At 36.2% G+C, this 19,436-nt stretch overlaps 2 protein-coding genes across 4 annotated transcripts; one reads left to right on the top strand and one right to left on the bottom strand.

Moving 5' to 3' along the window:
• Positions 1-92: 92 nt before the first annotated feature.
• Positions 93-9,590, bottom strand: LOC131671759 (spondin-1). Of its 3 annotated transcripts, XR_009302567.1 has the most exons (13): positions 9,338-9,588; positions 6,243-6,426; positions 5,886-6,070; positions 5,426-5,617; positions 4,796-5,082; positions 3,940-4,340; positions 3,067-3,238; positions 2,522-2,768; positions 2,260-2,443; positions 1,626-1,789; positions 1,353-1,559; positions 1,105-1,280; positions 93-239 (listed from the first exon to the last, which is right to left on the bottom strand). XR_009302567.1 is itself a non-coding variant. In XM_058948436.1 (12 exons), the coding sequence occupies exons 2-12, from the start codon at positions 6,421-6,423 to the stop codon at positions 1,200-1,202; spliced, it is 2,160 nt and encodes a 719-aa protein (XP_058804419.1). In that variant the 5' UTR covers positions 6,424-6,426; positions 9,338-9,590; the 3' UTR covers positions 247-1,199. The 3 variants fall into 3 exon arrangements, 2 of the variants coding, with proteins under 2 accessions (XP_058804419.1, XP_058804418.1); XM_058948436.1 differs by lacking the exon at positions 93-239 and having other exon boundaries at positions 247-1,280; positions 2,401-2,443; positions 9,338-9,590; XM_058948435.1 differs by lacking the exon at positions 93-239 and having other exon boundaries at positions 247-1,280.
• Positions 9,591-10,924: 1,334 nt separating this feature from the next.
• On the top strand, positions 10,925-18,502 carry LOC131671735 (uncharacterized). Its single transcript, XM_058948399.1, has 9 exons — positions 10,925-11,241; positions 12,612-12,931; positions 13,121-13,384; positions 13,470-13,569; positions 13,742-14,047; positions 15,211-15,429; positions 15,988-16,491; positions 18,145-18,294; positions 18,364-18,502. Exons 1-9 carry the CDS (start codon positions 11,133-11,135, stop codon positions 18,402-18,404), a joined length of 2,013 nt encoding a protein of 670 aa, XP_058804382.1. The 5' UTR covers positions 10,925-11,132; the 3' UTR covers positions 18,405-18,502.
• The last annotated feature ends 934 nt before the right edge of the window (positions 18,503-19,436 follow it).

Raw genomic sequence — 19,436 nt, 5'->3', positions numbered from 1 at the left:
TATCGTCAGAAAATTAATCATTTTTATAAAAATTTTAATATGATTATATTATATTACATTTCCTAGTCTTGGTTTCTAGTCAAAACTCATGAACTTATATTTTAAACCATATTCAGTTGCAGTTGGCACATGAAATCGTCTACAATATTTAACACGATACAAAGAAATTTTTGAGTACTTGAATACAAAAAATTTATAATTTTGGATCGATGTTTGTATACTGTGAAACCTGAAACATACTAAAAATGTGAGACAAGATTATTTTAATGTTTTGCTTAATTTTTTTCATTGTGCATAAAAATGTATTGCACTGCGCTTATATTAGTGACAAGTAATTTATTATCACTTTGATAAAGTAATTCATAGTTTACAATTAAAAAATTTTGTGTTTAGTGTAAATGATATAATACGAATGAATTTAAAAATATTTATAAGTGTTGAACAGAAAACAAAAATAGAATACACAAATCGCGTTGATCGTGATTTAAGATAATGAAAACCTGAAAAATTGTAACTGTAAAAATGAAAGTTCAGTCATTTTAATTTATTATATACTAGTATCTTCCATGAAAGCATAAAAATGTGATCTTCAAGAGGTATGACTATATATATAATGATGAACAAAAAATACGGGAATCAAAATTATAAAAAAAGATAAAAAAAAGCATTATTTAAGACGTTCTTTTAAGTCGTCTATCATACGTACTTAAAAGAAATACATTTTGGCGACACCTAATTGTTCAATACAAAACTGACCACCAATAAAATCCCGTATATTCTACTACTTCAATTTATTTGATTGCCTTCCGTACTTTACAAAATTGTCATTCCATCTATAAACACATAATTTAAAAATATATAAACACATCTTGCATAGTTCATTTCAAATAAAAATATATATTTTGGTAGATATTTTCATCAGCGAAATTGTCAATTTTTCCTTTATAATACGAATAAGTACTTATTGTTAAGTCACGTAACCTTTACAAATAAACATTTTTTTCTTCACATCTTTTGCACGTAAACTAAGATATGTATTAATTCTTTAAATTGTTTACTTCTATTCAAAACTTTAAGTTTTTATAAAAAAAGAATCAAACTTACACGTTATAAGTACTTAGATGATAGTTCAAAAAAATTATAGTATTGATAACACAAAAATAGTACAGATAACACTAGATATTCTTGAGTAGTGGGAGTTAATCACAAGGTGCAAGTTGACACCTGGCACGTCGGGTCATTCGTTTTGGACAACGCCTTCCACCATTAGCAGGTTGTCTCTGAAAAAGTAAAATACATGAGACCCCCTCATTCCAAAAAATCTTAATCTAAGAAATATAAATTAAGGTTACAATAATGGTTCTTGTACTGGTGACACGTCCATTGCCACAAGAGACACTACACTTGGTCCACGGAGACCAATTAGACACCTGACAATTAATTGGCTCTTCTACCGAAGATACCTCGTCTAAAGCACGTGTAGCTATTCGATCATTGGATAATTGCCGAGGTACCACTGATCGAACTGTCGGTTGGATTCCACTCGACGTCTCTTTCACCTGAGAAGAACGAATGTTAAAATGCTCATCATCTCGTCTGTGTGATAATTACTAACGAATACGTACAACGTCACACATCGTTGAGCATTCGGAAAAGGTATTAAAGTTGTTTCGGTTTCCACGGCAACCACCGTAAGCGAATGGTACGCATTTGCCTTTTTCAGAATCAAATGCCCATCGCTCAAAGTAACCTCGGCAGGGTCCTTTCTCTGGCTTGTCTTTACAGATAACTAAAATAAACAAATCAAATAGTTAATGCTAACACTAACAGCATAACTAACGAGTATTTTTAAATAACAAAATTTTTTTCTGATTCATGATATTAACTGTAATATTGTTATCATTAATCGTTATTTGAATAAGTGATATGACTTAATCACGACAAAGTGAGATTGATTTCATAAATCGATATCTTATTCCGTTCCAATAAGTAAAAGTTATTTAGGAAAATTAAATCAACTCAGTAACTTGCTAAATACACTCGTATTTTGATTAATTGCCACATATATAACTACTGAATATTTATTCAAATAGTTTCTTTTTTACACGGTAATTAATGATGCCAGTGAAATTAAATTGTCAAAACAAACGAACTCTAAAATACTATCGAATTTGAGTTTTAATACAGTTCAGACAGTTCAAAACACGTTATTCTGCAAATTAAAAGAAAATAATACGTAATATAGTTAAACACTCGAACCTTTGGCATGAGCAATATCGAAAGTACAGTCGGCCTGATCAAGACAAGCTCGACGCTGCGTAAGTTCTAATTTAGCTGAACACGCGGTTCTTTCCTCAGGTGTTACTAATAAGAGTCTCGCCCGCGTCTTGAAACCCTTACCGCAAGAAGCACTGCACGGCGACCAATCTGACCAATCGCTTACCTAACGAAAATTACGTTATCCTCAGTTTTCATCTCCAAAAGATCAAGTTACGTTTTGAGCTAAAATTATGTTACATACTCTACAGATAGCATCTTCTTGCTCGTTACTGCTACACGGTGGAGCTACGCACTTTTGTTTATCGATCAACGAGACGTGGAAACATTTTTTGCGATTGGCTGGATTTTGTAGATGACGACGTCGAGTTTTGTAGCTCATTCCACAAGATGAACTGCATTCTGACCATTCGCTCCAGTCGCCCGTTAAGCATTCGGCTTCGTTTAAATCGGGGAAGGGACTAAGGCTACCGGAGCTCGAATCTTCACCTCTAAAACCGATTATTTCTTTATAAGTTCAAACGTATAATTAGATAATGCAATGAATTGTAAAATATTTTGCTTATTCTGAAATAAAAGTTTTTTAAGAATAAAAGGATAAATTAATTAAAATTATGTATAAATATTAGTATAACATCGAACTCTTAATCAATACATGTATAAACTTTTTGCAACAGCGATTTGCAAGACGTCAGCAAATCCTTATATATAATGAATCATTTACCAACAAGCTACTTTGAGTTCACTTCATCCTCATAGAAGTTGTATGTTAAGTTTACGTATACTCACGAGCATTCTCCAGCGGGGGCCAAGCACATCTCTTTGGACACGAGCTGTCGAGTGCAGCCCATCATCGCTGCTTTCTCTGGAATCCTATAGCCTCTTGTGCGCATCCTTATGCCTTTACCGCAGGTTACTGAGCATTTCGTCCATTCTGAGAACTCTGTTGTCATGCACTCCGCTGTATGCAAATTAATTAGCTCGTTTAAATCAAATCTAATGCTTGACTTTGGTTCCTAATTTTGTATTCATTTTTATAATATTTTACTAATTTATTCAGATTTCATAAGAAACTTAATTAACTTCTTTTCATTGCACTGATGGGAGTCACATGTATTCACTAATGATACGTTTTCATGTTTGCATATAGGAGATGAGTCATTGATATTATCTAATATCCAGATTCTAATATTCTCTTTTAAGAATCTAATTTCAGTTTCATTTATTTCTGTTCAACTCAATTGTGTTGATATTTTATATTAACAATGAAATAAATGTCAAATGAGATGCTACTTATCATACATTTCGGAGTAATATTATTAACGTTTTAAAAAATAATTACTAAAATCCGTCCTCACTTACGAGAGTTTTATAATGTTTTTTTTTTTCCCAAGTGAATTCCAATAACGTATATTTGATTAATACGGATACCAGATAAACATATGAATGACAAATCGATGATAAAGGATTGCATGAAAAACGAGAGATGTCAATATTATACGATCTTTTATTAACGCTTTAATACTGTTATAAACTTGCTATAATCCAATCACAAAATAAATAATACTGCGAGAACATTAATCATATCTGGAGTTAAGATGATCGAGCTGCAATGTTAGTAAATACCAAAATAAACCCAAGGAAGTCATAAAAAAAACTCACGTCTTTCGTCTCCGGTCTCCTCCTTCACATAAAACTCAGCAGGAAGATCCTCCAAATCGCTATCATCACAGCTGCGTTTCTTAATCTCCTCCCTGTCGAGGTACAATCTCGCAAGCGGCAGCATAGGTTGACCAGACGGATCGTAAAACGGCGCCCTTGGATCTTCGGGATACATTGTAGTAATGGGTTTCATATATTCGCGAGGATTAGTTTCGGCATTAGGTGACATATAAGTTATTCCACTATCGGTACCAGCATCCCACGGGTATAGATCAATTGCCATACCCTTGATCCATGTACAATCACGTTGACACAGGTTTAACTTGCTTACGCCGACTACCCAGTCTGGTGAAGGGCCAAACATCGAAGCCACTGAGACTAGTGGATGCTTACGATCCACGCTGCGGAATTTATTGTTATTTTTATTTTCTTTTACGGATTTAATTTTAAATATGATTTTGACAGTTTTTTAACCGCTTTGCATGTATATTTTAAGTCTATAGGATTAGTCAACGTCGATTATACACGTTCTCCGTACTATGCTCATGCTTATCTCAATTTTTTCCACGTCATTTTGATGCTTCAGAAATTGCGTATTTCTATAAATCTAATTTTAATTTAATTTCTTTTATGCTTGCATCATCTGGTTTTATAGAAAATATAAAATAAGAATACGCTAATCTGCACTATCGATAACAAACAAGGAGAAAGCTTAAAATGACTCCTTCATTATTCAATGCTATTTTTCACCTACTGTAACAATTGTTTACCTAAACAATGAGAGCTTCAAACTATTATAATGCCGGTAGAACGATAACCTTCATAATCATTAACAAGAAAAAAAAATAGGTCTCACTTGAAAGTAGCACTGGTATTGGTATTGACATTGGGATACCAAAGTCCAGGTGCCTTAATGTAGGTCCTCAAATATTGTGCGTTATTACGCATTTCAGCCTCGAGCCCAGACGCCGAGCCCCACTCTGCTAATTGGCGGAATCCATCGGTGGCTATTTGCTCCCGTCCCCAAAATGAGAAATTCGTCTCGTGCGACGCGCCAACAAGGTCGCTAAAGTGCGTTAACCAAACCTGTTCTGGGAAATCCTTAGGATGAGTTTTACTCGACCATAGACCTTCCAACACCAACTGGAACAATTACAATTGCAAAATGATTTGTTGGGTAACTATCATTACTACATATGTAACTTGTGGTGAAATTTATTAAAGGTTGACTCTGTTTAGGAAAAATAGACCAGTTTGGTAAGAGTTATTCGTATGAATAATTGGCAGTTACAATATTTACAACTGTAAGTAGAATTTTTTTATAATTTATCGCTCTTAAATAAGTCCATTGTTGATAACATACTTTGCTGAAATATATACGATTCGAGAACTCGTACAAAGGTGAATAATATATAATTTGACAATTAGTTACGCATTATCATAATTATGTAGTTTTTCTAAGAAAGGAAATCCACAAATCACTGACTTTGTACTTGGCGTCGTCGCAGGCACAACAACGAAGTTCATCGAGGCTCTCAGTTTCATTGGTACTCATTTCGCAGAAGGTCTTACTAAGTTTGCTATCTTCGGCGAACCAGCGATGTGAATTCTCCATGACCATCGCGGTGAAAATGACGCAACCAGATCCTGCGGGCGGTGCCCGCCACATCACTTGTACCTGGAATAATCAACACAAATGCTCCATTGTCACTCGATATCTTTCTCATTTTTGTTTGGTAACGTTAGCGATTCTCAAGGTGTGTTTGATTTATTGTTATCGAACGTAATTTTTTTTTCCAACATGTATGACAAGTGGAACTGTCATGGGGAACTATTTTTAAAAGAGAGGATGAACTGCGAAAATCTTTGTCTTGTGGTGCGTGTTTGTCGAGTATTGAAAGCCATTCACTCAGCAAACAACTGAGAGTGGAACTTGCGGAACTCACCTCAGTTTTTGGATAATCTGATACCTCAGAGACTGTATTGACGCACTCCTCATTGAACTCTATCAAGGAGTTGGGGAATATCTGGAAAAAGCCAACTCGTGTAGCTAGATTGAATGGCGCGTTTTGCGAATCCACAGATAGAGTAAACCTTTTGAATTGCTTTGGCCTTTCGTAATCTGAAGGACCTTCGTTATAAAAGAAGAAAAAGTTGTCATTTAAAGTACAACATTTATCATCTACATTAAATAATTAAACTAAACTTATTTATGGAAAGAAAAAACCATAAATGTTGATATTTTATCTAACAAATATTAGAATTCAACGGAGAGGGTTCAAAGGATATATAATGTTACGTACCTTGCAGACTGATTGTATAAACTGCATTTGGGATGTACTTATCGTAGTTACCACTGACGAGTATGCGATAACCACCGTCTCCGGGAAGCCGGTCGGCGGAAGTTTGCTCGGGCGTTGGGCTCAGCGGACATCCCGCCCAAGTAGTGGCAATGAACCACGACACCATAAACAAACGTAACATCGCCTTTTAAAACAAAAAAACTTCGTGTACCATACTTGAAAAGTCAATGTATTCAAGAAAATATTATTCAAGAAAAAAATATATTCGTTATTTTTTTCTTTTTATAACCGATACGATCGTGTTTGCATCAACAATGTTTATTTCTCACTTGAGTCTGAATAAATATATTTCCAAATAAATCTAAATGCACTAATTAACAATAAAATGCACTTGATGATGGTTACATTTAAAAGAATATTTCTGTGATCTACATTGAATGGAAAATACCAAGCCAAACTTGGTGTGCTCGTATTAATCATAGCTGTAAATGCCTGAAAATCACCGCCTTCATCTTTTCGCTGCCAAAACTTCCAACGAGATTTCAAAAAAACTTTCATCCTAGTTTCTATAAACGCGTGCGCGTTTCTGTCACTCGGCCGAATAATTTATAGTCAATCCATTCACTGAGCGCTAAGCGCGCCTACGAGACAGTCATTCATCGTTCAGCAATTATGCACCTGTGTGCAGAACCCTTGCGGATATAATAAATTGAGCCGTTAATGATCGCGTATCAGTAAAAATTAACGTTAATTTTCACTTGTAGCGTGGAAAAGTTTTTTTTATGAAAGCTCTTCTATAAAGCAACGGAAACGTGCTGTTCACGCGCGCTCTACTTAGCTGCTCTCGAGCGTGTATTACATGAATTATGCATTCGCGAGAAGTAGAAGATTCATTACTTTCGCAAGAGAGAAATAGCGGTCCGTTTTGTCAATCTCTCAATGCTTCAGAAATGAAAGAGAAAAATAAGCGCTAATGAGCGAAGTCATTATGAAACCTCGTGTGTGCGCGATTTGGATGAAAATGTTTATGTTTTGTAATTGAAATTGATGTTTTATGAGTTATCCTTGCACATCGTACGATGAAGTAGAAAGTTATTTCCGCTCTAGATATCAACTATTAATATTCAGCTACTTTTGCGTATGTACCAATCTAATTTGTTTTATAATGTCCGTGCGTTAACAAATAAACATTAACAGCCTACATCATATTGACAAGGTCGACAAGATAACGGTAAAGTAGCAGAATGTCTCCGTTTGCGCAGACAGACATACGCATAAAATCATGCATCTTTAACGGTGCGAGTGTGTAGCCCCGCAGCGGTCATATGAAAAAAAGAGGAAAAACACAAAGCGAGCCAATGACCTTTTCGCTTTCGCATAAATGCAAAGTGCGGCGATGATCGCGTAACAGCACGCGCGCAGAATCCGGGTCGCGGATCCGTAGACGCTTACTGGAACTTAAAGAGATGGGTATTCGTCAATCAACTCTAGTCGCGTAACCACAAACACATCTCTGTGTGTCTGTATGTTTTTTTTTTTCGCTTCGCTTGTAATGATGTTGTGTTGTGTATTTATGACTATAAACGCTTATAATTGACTTTTCATTGTTGAGACGCTGAGATTCTTTTTTTTTCTTAACGCGTTACGTGGAAAAATCGTTAGAATATTCCGTTCACGATGTAAATATCGTTCACGGACAGACAGGCGTATAACGACTATCTATAAATATATAAGATTACCGTTCGATGTTCGCGGAAATGTTTTTAGAGTAGACGAGGGAAGATAGGTGGAAAAAATGTGACCGTGGGAAAAAAACGAAACTTCAAATGTATATGTACACGTTGCCTTGTAATACTTTGCAATGGATGATGAATCATTTGAAGGCGTTATTTTTTAAGGCTAATAATACCCGCATTACCTTAACAAATTTTTTTAAATTTAATAAGAATTTTTTCAAGTGCTGGTTATTTTTTCATCGTTGTTCGGCGAAGAGAATGAAAAAGAACTGCCAATGTCGTTTAGTAGCTAATCAAGTCGGCGCACACGCGACTAATTAGCCTTATACAGGTGCGAGAGCGACAATTATCGTACAGATACGCACCGCCACGCAGTGCGAATATGCTAATCCAGCTGCCGCTGCATGCGTCTGCCCGCGAGTGCGGAATTAGTTGACCAAGGCTATTATGAGCCGTACACTTGACTTATGAACGGCTTTGTTTGGCCGTTTATCTTTGCAGCGAAAAATTAACTCGCACCATCATTTTATTTTTCACATTCACAGTTGTCAGAATGAATGGGATTATAATTCAATTTCTTTTTTTTTATTTGTCTTTTCGTTTACAGAAGATAAATTGAATTTTTGCATGCGCTAATTGGAACTGAAAAGAATGCAGGAAAATACGAAATATCGCTTGCTGAAGAGTCATTTCGTTATACACTTTATATCCCAATATTTCTAATATAGAACGCATAATGTTTACTTTACGAGGCTTTTGTTCGCAAAACTGCGTTTTATTCATCTGAGCATGAGACGAAAACAGTTAAACATGCATTTACTCTTTAAAGTGAAGTCTTATTGATATAATTGTATCTCTCTGCACCGATATCGATGAAATTATGTCAAAATAATGAGCTGCCTTTCGATCACTATAGCAATCTTATTAAAGAGAGAGAGAGAGAGAAAAGAAAACGCTGCATTGATGAAATAATGAGTTATCGTTGAAATGCGCTAAAAGCCATGAGATTTGAATGTACACAAAGTTTAACATACTGTCCGAAGTCTTATATACAAAGTCGACCTTTAATCGACTTGGGAGATTACATAGTTTCTTTTTTATTTACAAATCTGACCTTACGATATATTATCAATTTTGTGCTTTGGTTGACTCTATATATATATATATATATATATATATATATATATAATGTTGATGATATTCTTTGAATTATAATTCATCAATAAAGGTAGTCGTATTGAAAAATAAGTAATAAGAAAGACAATTTATTCATTTTTTCAAATGAACTGAATTTAATAAAATTGCGATACTTTTAATTCGCACGCTGTTGAAAACAAATTCAAGTATTTGAAAACTTACTTCGGTTCCTTATGTCCCAACAGCAAATAAAATAAACCGGTGCACTAATCGTCAAGCATCACCGTGTAATCCGTCTCGGGAATAGAAAACCAACCTAAAAGTTTCACCGCCAAAAGTGTATAAGGGTGTGAGGCAATGTTGCACGCCCGGTATTTCTCGAACTGTCGCGTTTGCTCACTCTTGAGGCAATCGCGCCGCCCGTCTTTTCTTACGGAGAGTGAAAAAGAGACTGGCGATGCGACTTGACACACGCACTGCGAGCGAGAAGCGATGTGTTGTCTCTTTGCTTTAAACGCGCGAGATATGGAGGAGGATCATTTGAAAGTTTTCGCGTGACATGTACTAGTCGTGTCTTTTTATTTCTTCTGATTTTTACATCAGCCGTGCTCGCGTTTATTGGTCCAGATTTCGCTTTTCAGCTAGACGGAAATTGACGTTGGCGCTGATCGAGGCGATGATAAGTTTCGTTGATAACGATGCCATACACTGGAGATGCTGTGTCGCGACGGCTGCTGCTTGTGTTTCCATATTTCGTAATGTAAATTTCTATTTACGATTGTTTTCGAATACATTGGAAAGTAAGACAATTAAACAAAAATGAAGAAAAGCAGTTTACCATTGGCTCACGCTTAAAAATAAAAACAAATATTAAAAGATCAACTAATGCGGTCATCGGTCAATACATGAAGCTCTTAATTATTTCAATTTGACAAAAAGACGTCAACTTGTCGAAAGATAATTCACGAGGCAAATCAGTCGCCAAGCTCTAAAACGCTGACATATGCATTAGTACGTGATCGGAGAAACTGTTCGGAGTCAACTACAGGTCACGCCCTATCTCTCGCTTGCGTTAATCGGTCTCCCAGATAAAATTTAACAACTTGCATAAGTGCGATATCGAACTGCTATTCTTTCCAGTTTAGAAATAGATATTTTTTAATCTTACATACTTCGAAGACATTTGAAGCTGCCGCAGTGTTACGTCAATTCACGGTCTGATTGGCTTCAAATTGATAGCCGAATTTTTTAAATTTTGTATATTTATATGACATATTTTCGTCGTTTTGACATCATATGTACATTGAACGAGTTTCATTTGCGAGCATTCAACAATGAATGTGCATGTAAAACGTTAATTGATTGGAACATGTTTTCATAGAAAACAAACAAGACAGTTATTTCTACAATGCATATCCATAAAATAGTACATTTTATAACGGCGATGCAAAGCTATAGAACAGCTCTAGATTGTTTAAATCTTCAACTATGCATAATGACTACAGAAATATCTGTCATTCTAAATAAAAATTTGCTCACAAATATGCCATCGTACGCGAAGTTTGTATATGCTAAATTTATTAAAAGTAGAACAGAAAATTCCGAAACATCATCGAACCTTATAAAATGCCTCAAAGCTAATTATTTACTGCAACAATGCTACAGAAAAAATTCATAAAAACATGCACAGCCCCGAATATTTAACCTTCGCGCCGTTTTACTCAACATTCCGATCTCGTACGCATGCGTGGAATTATCGACGTAACCTGATGGCGACGACTGACACACTCTCTCTTTTAGGCGCAGGACAGCAGCAGCTGCAAGCGGCGAGCAGACGCCAAGCCGACGACGACAACCACATCTGCGTGTATGTGTACGTTCATTGTCGCGATGGGATGCCGCTGGTTTGGCGTCGTCAAAAGATGAGCTCAGGCGAGGACGAGAAGAAAGTCCCACGAGATGCGCTAGCAAAACAATAACAGGTGTCAAAGCGAAAAGATCTCGCGACTGAGCGACAATGGCGAGCTTCGCAAGTTACTCAGGTAGACCACCGACGATGCTCGAGCAGCTGCTCGAGGAAATCAACTTCCAGAGGACCAAGGAAATGAGGCAGCTGCTCAAGGACGGTGAGTCTGCCTCACATTTATTTACACGGTTCAATCGTTAAGTCGTGTACCTCTTGCGTTTGTTTTCGATATGAGCGCGTGGTGATATTCAAACGACGTAAATGTGTGTGCCGAGGTGTAGCGTGAGTCACGCGAGCGGGAAGCTTGCGAAAAAAAAGCCAAGTCGGAAAGGCCATTCGGCAAAAGAAATCGATATAAACAGCCGAAGCAATAAAACAGGCATGCTTGGATCATTAATGTGTTTGGGCGGCCCGCGCGGAATTTCAAGTCGCGTGAGTCGCGAGAGGTCAATAACTCGATGTGAACACTTTGCGCAAGCATTTCAAAAACTTTATATACTCGTGTGCAATATCTGATGTAGCAAGGATTCTTTATCGATAGAAATGACGCGTGTACATGCAGGTTAAGAAACGTTGAATTGCAAATGTAAAGCAGAGCGTTCGGACATTTATACCAATAGCTTTCGAAATGGTATAAATTGAAACGAATCGCTTGTGTTTGCTACTGATCTACGTAGAATGAAATTGCACTTGGTTAGGAGGGGAAGGACAGCTTATACTTTTCAAGGGGCATTTCATTTTATTGCATTGATCGACAGTATAGTTGTTTTGCCATGCGGCAACATTTTTTTAACGTCCAAATTTAGTTGTGATCGATGGTCGAATGAATATGCAGCAATTTAAATTGAAAATTATGCATGCATAAATGAAAAAGTCAATCAACGCGCCTATACTCAACGGTGAATCTTAATGAGACAAGAACAAACTGACCTCGCTTACAATTAATTACTAATTGTAAATTATTTATGACATGTACTCTTATTAATAATTGAAACGACGACAGTCTCATTGTACAAACGAACTTCAAAGGAATATAGCGATTGACTTTAATCTATCTTCTATTCCCTTCATTACGTCGCAGACAAAGCTCGAGGGCAGCACATTGCGTTTACTTTTCTACGTGGAAAAGCCTGTCGTTTACTCTATCGCGACAAGATGCTCGAGGGCGGCCAAGCGTGCGACAATTCGTATCTTGGTTATTATGCTCTAGGGGAAAGTACTGGACATCTTTGCATTTTTTTAACCGTCAAAACTCTCATGCTTTCCGGGATGATGCGCGCTATGAATGACTAAATTTACGCGAATTGTAATGCTTTTGATAAGAGCAACTTTTGAACATTACTGTATTCCAGCTCAACGTATTTTAACGTTAACCTCGACAAATCCAGGCATAGCCATTGTACATTTTATTTTCTGTCAATAATATAGCATAAAAATAACAAGAAAATAATTCTGTTTTCAACTTTTAGTGGAATAATGCTAGTTACGTTAAACCATATCATTCGACCGTAAAAATTTACTGATTTGCAGATTCCGGATTTGTTATGTTGCAAGGAACAACCTATTGGACAGATCTGTTTGTGCGGCATTTTTTATTTCAAGCGGAAAATACAATCGACGGTGACGACCTCTTATTCTTCGTGCGTAAAAAGCACATCAAAACGTCGTCGAAATACTTGCCGAAATTCGAAACAGAGGTTGATGTATTTCGCAAAGATAGTAAAAAACTACCAATCGGCGATCCGGACATCGATTGGGAAGAGACGGTCTACCTCAATCTCGTTGTGCACCAATTCGATTATACCCTTACACTCGCTATTTGCACTAGGACTAGCCCTAAGGAATTGCAAGTGAGTTTTATCTTTTTCAAATGTCTATTTCTTAAAAATATTTTTGCAAACACATTGACATTGAAGATTGAGTCAATCGTCGTTTCCGCACTTTGATATTCAAATTATAGATATCAAACTAGAACGGAATCATCTGAATAACAACTGTAGCAACTAAGTTTATCAATATAATGAAATTTTTGTGTAAAGGTATTAAGGAGACACTCGCAAAAAGTTTACGCGAGTCCAAGTCGTCGTCGGATGGATGCAAAAGGAGACCTTGAGGAGATGACGTATCCGCACATCTGCTTCATGGTAGATAACTTTGACGAAGTATTCTGTGATATCCTAGTCAGAGACGGGGAGATGGTATGCGTAGAACTTGTTGCCTCGGATCGCGAAGGTGCAGTTCAGGGCGTCATTTTTCTCGGCTCTATTAGATACGATGCACTCAAAAAAGTTTACGATGCCAGGGTACACATTTTTGTAAACTGCTAACAGGGTCTAACAACGTTGCGGAAAGTAGAAAAAAACTTTATAATTTACTTTACGTTTGCAGTCGAGTCTGAGCACAAAAATGGCACAACGGATGACTTTTGGTCTCTTCTCGGGCGCAACTACTCAAAGAGTTGAGTTCGTTAGGATGAAAGGTCCTCAAGGTGGGTATTAAAAGAAAACTTTCTGTAATATATTTATCTAAAGTTGCAATACGTAAGTACTAAATATATTTTATTTTAATCTTGCCAACAAAAGTGAATTATTCAAACTAGGACTGAATACATGAAATTATGTTTAATGACTAGAAAAATCTAATAGTTATAACGTTTTCAGGCAAAGGTCACGCGGAAATGGCAGTGACAAAACCAAAAGGTTCGGGAGCTGAGACACCAACATCAGAGCCAGGCTACTGCGTGACTGACGCATTATGGGATGCCGAATGGGACGACGCGGAGGAACTGTTCCTTTATCGACATCAGCGTCGACTCTCCGATCCAAGTGCCAACTTGAACAACTTTGTGCGCGGTGGTTGGCGTACCAAACCCGACAGTGCGGCTGCCAAGGCGCGCTCGGAAAACGAGGGACTTGACTCGATGGCCAATGGCTTAAACGAGATCGAGGCTGGAGATGTGCGAGATGGTAATATACTTGACTGTCGTTTCTCTGTCTTTCGTCTTCTTCGCTCGTTTAAGATGTTTTTGGCGCAATTCTGTTTTACGTGAAAATATTCATTGCATACGAGTGTGCCTATTTCACACACATAGGTCCAATCAATAGTTTCACTGTGTGAGAATCGCGCCTTCCACGTACATGTCATTGAACTACTTACAAAAACATGGTCAACTATCATTCACGCTGAAGTTTCATAAAGCCCTTCATCCCATTTAATCAACTCATTTCTAAGCTTCTATGAGAATGATTATAGAATATAATGAACTTCTAAGTATGTATATGTAGTGCACGATAGCTCGTTGATTCTCTGTAATTCCGAGACTTTGCACAGTTTACCTACTTTTTCATAGCTCATTTTACACTCTCTTGGTTATATCTTGCATTTTTTTCTGCATGCCATATTATTACTCTACTGTATACTTTTTGTGCCTTTTCGAGGCATCTACTTATAAGAAATATGTAGAGGAAATTAAAGAAAATTAAAAAATCGATATTATGAAAAGGATTTTTTTTATTTTTTACTTGTTCAAATTATTATTACTTCTTTTTTGGAACATGGGCGACAATTACGTTTGATATTTATCGAAATTCTAATGATTTGCACACAAAATTTACGGTAATTAAAAAAATGTATTATTTCATTAAAAGTATAAAATTTTATCTGGAGAAAGGTTAATGAATTATAATTTTGTGTGAATGTGAAGAGCATAAAAATTTAAATAACTAACAAAAAAAAAAAAGTATTCACGAAGATCGTTTCATCAAAATCTTTGTAGAGCAATAAAACTGCACACGCACGTAATATACGGCAAAACATAAAAAAACAACTTCTACAGTCGTAATTCCCCTCAAATCAATTACAAAATCAAGCATCTGAATCTCAAATCAATCGTTAGCGAAAATATTATATATGAAGCGAATGCGTACCATAAAAAAATTTAAAAAAAACCTTACCTAAGCAAAATAAAAACCCTGTACACGAGTATAGTAGAATACAAAAGCTCGTTGATACCACTGATAAACCGTATGTCACATCACATCGCTCGTCAGAGAAAACAAAAAAATGAGGATATTTGTACTCTTCTGTTCTATCGCGCGGACGCGAACGAAAAACACAAAAACAAAAAAAGGTGACGACGAAGCTGAGGATGAGACAACGAGGACGACAACAACAAAGACGAATGGATGTCGTCCACGCGTACATTGCAGATCCGCCCAGTCGTCACCGGCAGTCACGCGAAGGAGTATGAAACAGGCAAGGATGTTGAGTACAGCGAGATCACCCCTCATGGGTCGCTCGGTTACTCGCAGGAACCGTGCACCGAGGGAAACTATTAGCCATTCTCGCGGTGAGCACGCATTCATAATCAATCGCGATGTGGTGTGTGCTGCTGCCTCTCTATGGAGGATTTCGATACTATCTTTTTGTATAATTCGAATTTGCTGTGATCTCGTTTCTTTCTTTAAGATTGGATCAGTAGCATTTTTTGCGACAGTTTAATTAGATCAGTTGATTTTAAACAAATTATGAATTTTTTTATGTGTAAGTTACTTGGAAAAGTTTATTGGCGGATTTATTATTTTTCGCTTCAGTGAGCATTGAGTGTAGTTTGAATAAATTTTCATAACAGCTATCAATTAAAAACTTTCTTTGATACAAGCTTTGCAAAGTAATGCGAACAAGAGCTTGAAAATTTCCCATTCAAATTGCATTGCTACCAATCACTATTTTTCTCACAGAACTAACGATCAAACTCGTTAATCACGAGAATCACTCGAGAAAATAAAACGATTATCTGAGATTCTCCATTGGCAATGAAAAAAACTGAACCGACGATTGGGCAATGTAAATCGAAAACTGTCGCTCTCGGCATAATAACCTCGCTGCTATGTATCCCGTGTATCAGGTCTGAAAAGTCAAAGCTCGTCGGACGAAAACAATCACATGGCGGATCAAGTAATCCAATCGATCGAGGTCGGCAGTGAAATTCTCGTGGCAAGTGGTGCCTCACCAACGGACGACAACGTGCGTCAAAAACTCGACTCCGGTGCTATTCTCGTCGACGGCACCGAGGAGCTTCCATGCTGTGAAAATAATGAGCCACAGACGCATTCCCATCATCTGCGTGAGCGTCGTCGTCGAAGATCGCGCAGTTTGATTGACAGTAAAACACCGAGCGATGAGGATGTGTTTGGAGACAATGAGAACGAACCCGACAAAGATGACAACGCCAACGACAACGCCAAATTGACATCTCGAGCCGAAAGATGCGCCACCCTGCCAAGAAGGAGGAGACGCAGAGCACATTCGGGTTGCTTCACTGGGAATCCGTTGCCGCCTCATAGAGTCACCCCCGATGGCACTGCTATCTACTACTGGTGCGAGATGCCCAGGCGGCCCGGCTCTCAGGGTAATTCTCATCATCTCGTCGAAGATTAAAAAATACAACCACAAAACACTTGTGAAATGGATCCTTTTTGCTTTTTGGAATTCGGCTTTTTTCGGTACTCGAGTGTATTACCTACTATCCCACCTTATTATCCTTCTTTTTTTGCTTTGATGTCGACTAATGGTTGATTTTAGTTTACTGTATGAACATGCGATTATCACCTCGAACATTCAAGCCGCTGATGGTTATGGCGTAACTAATCGCTTGAACTTTTGAGGAAGGAATGGTATATTGTTATTAACTCTTCAGTGGGTAGATCATTATGTAAATCAACAGTGTGCGAAATTGCTTAGTAAAACGTACCTATAAACTCACTTTATAATGCAAATATAACAACAAAACTCTGGTACTCAGAGTAGGCTGTATGTAAAACTGACAAAAGCATTTAAAGCAATAGGAATACTTTAACTTATAAACAGTGTGCATCTCTGGACCATTTTATTTATTTTCTTTAATTATAACCAACTTTTGATTTGTTTTGTACAATAACATATGTGTTACTAACGAACAAAATCCTGTTATGTATACAATCTTTATTTACTAACAAATGCCCGCTGAAGGGGTAATATGTATTGTTAATAAATTTATTCTGTATTCTTTTATTCTTTGAAAGTTACATTTCTGTTAATACTAAAAGACGAATTCCGCATAAAGGGTCTAGTCTAACTAAACAGTTAATTTTTTAGTAGAAATATTTATTTAGTAAAAAAATACAATACTCAACATTTACACAAGTATTTATTTACATTACAATGCAAACATTTGATACCTTCGTGCATCATATCAGTGACACAAGAGATACCTTCAAAAAATTTATAACAATTGAATTAATTATCAATGTAATTTTACAAAAATATTAGGAAAGCTATGAGTTACCTTCATTTTTCTGTTACTTACCAAGATAAGACTAATTGAGATTATATCGAAATTATTATGTAATTGGTTTCGGCCAAAAATAAATTTCCAAATTTATTATTTTACAATACTTGAAGTCATTATAAGGCTAATGACGTATGAATAGTATTAATACACTTTACTTCTTAACGAAAAACGTTAAGATGCTTATGTTGCAAAAGTTCATATTCTCAATATAAATTATGTGCTTCTGTTTGTTACATGGACACGCGGCATGAATTACACATGTTCTCACAGCTCCACTGTCTATTTTGAATGTTTCTTTTCTTGCTGTTTCAATTGCTGTTCATATTTTGTCCATATAATTATGAAGTACATTACGCCAAAACATATATAAGTTTTCTCCTCAGCTCACGATACAAGCATCATATGCATTACAACATTATTGAATCAATCACATAAGTCGATACTTTTCGTAAAAAAGCAGATTCTATTACGAATCTATAGAGCATCAATTCGTAGTGCAAAATTAACACGTACACCATTCACAATAATGAAATTCAGATTATATCAAACTCTACCGATTTACTTTGGAACGATAGTCACAAAAGATGAATTTCCAAATTAGATCAACATTACCTCTAGCGCAAATCAAATTAGGTTTTCCCTCTTCAGACACGAAAATAAAGGAAACAAAATTAATAAAGCCAAGTAATTTTATTTGACAGCTATTTACTAGAATGAAATTTTTGCCCTCAGAGCTGGACGACGGGGCCTATAACCCGCTGTGGACTATGCGGGGATTCACTCAAACCTTTCACTTCTGGAAAGAAAATAAAAGAGCTCAGTCCGTCCCCCTCAACGCATTTCTTACCTATATTACCTTACCCTGGTGGAGTATTGCCAAAGGTAAGTTATGAAACATATTAATGTTCTTTTAATGAAATATAAGGCATACTATCAAATTTTTATTATTAGATATTTTAGATAATCGAGAAGGACCCATACTAACATTTTAGCCGGCGTCATGATAAATGAGGTATCAACATTCCTCTCTCTTCATTTACAATTACGCGCATAGCAGCTCAATCGCTGCGGCCAAGACTCTAAGTGTGTACAAATAAGATTACTCAAGATACTATTTACAGACCTTTGTCGACTTTTTTAATGTCGTACTGTCAAGTGTGTATTTTTTTCATTTTGAGATATGTGATAACGAGATATTTATTAAAAATAAAAAAAGTGAAGCGCTGAAAAAGAACAGTGCTCACTTGAAAAATTACTCCCTGGTGTTCTATCGCGAATCACCACTTAAGGTTAGCTAAGTATTCAGGTATAGTCGTAATTTCTTGTTTTCAATATATTTTCTACAAAAAATATATCGAAAACATCTTATACCATGTTTTGCAAATGATTTCTACTATAAATAAAAAATTTTTCAACAATTAAATGTACAGTCGCTTTAAAGACGTTCATAATTAAAATTTGCATTGACTGGGAAAAACTTGAATGTTTTCTATATGGAGGGAGGTAATGCATATTTCAAATTCGAGAACAAAGGAAATTATAATGTATTTTAAAAAATTTGAGCTTCATTACGGTATAAAAATGTATCTTTCTAACAGGTAAAGCTAGTATTTTTTTATTACTCCAAGTTTATTTACAATCTTTAACACAATCAGACAATAAGTAAATTTAATTGCTATAAAAGAGATATATATACATGTAATGCATCAGAATATACCAGTGAGTTTTCTGTATTGATTTTAAAATGTGCGTAGCAAATAGTGGAGATTTATTTATACATTCATTAATTTATGCTTCTTGATTCTGGTATTAACGATGAATAACATAAGAAAATCGCTAATTAGTTTATTTGGGCTCGTAGTGGCGCTTTGGAAAATATTTTTGAGTTTGTGCGGAAGATTTTGATACCTCACTTTGTCAAACGCCTGGACCACATAAAGGAATATGCAGTATTGTTTTTCTTCAAGAGATTTTCTCAACAGCGGATATTATTCTATTTACTTGTTCTATGATGGAGTGGTTGT

This window comes from Phymastichus coffea, unplaced genomic scaffold, assembly GCF_024137745.1.
Source record: "Phymastichus coffea isolate CEN01 unplaced genomic scaffold, Cenicafe_Pcof_1.1 PCOF00134, whole genome shotgun sequence".
Classification (NCBI taxonomy): Eukaryota; Metazoa; Arthropoda; class Insecta; order Hymenoptera; family Eulophidae; genus Phymastichus; species Phymastichus coffea.
Note: the sequence above shows the minus strand (reverse complement) of the source record. Positions and strands in the feature narration are given on the sequence as shown.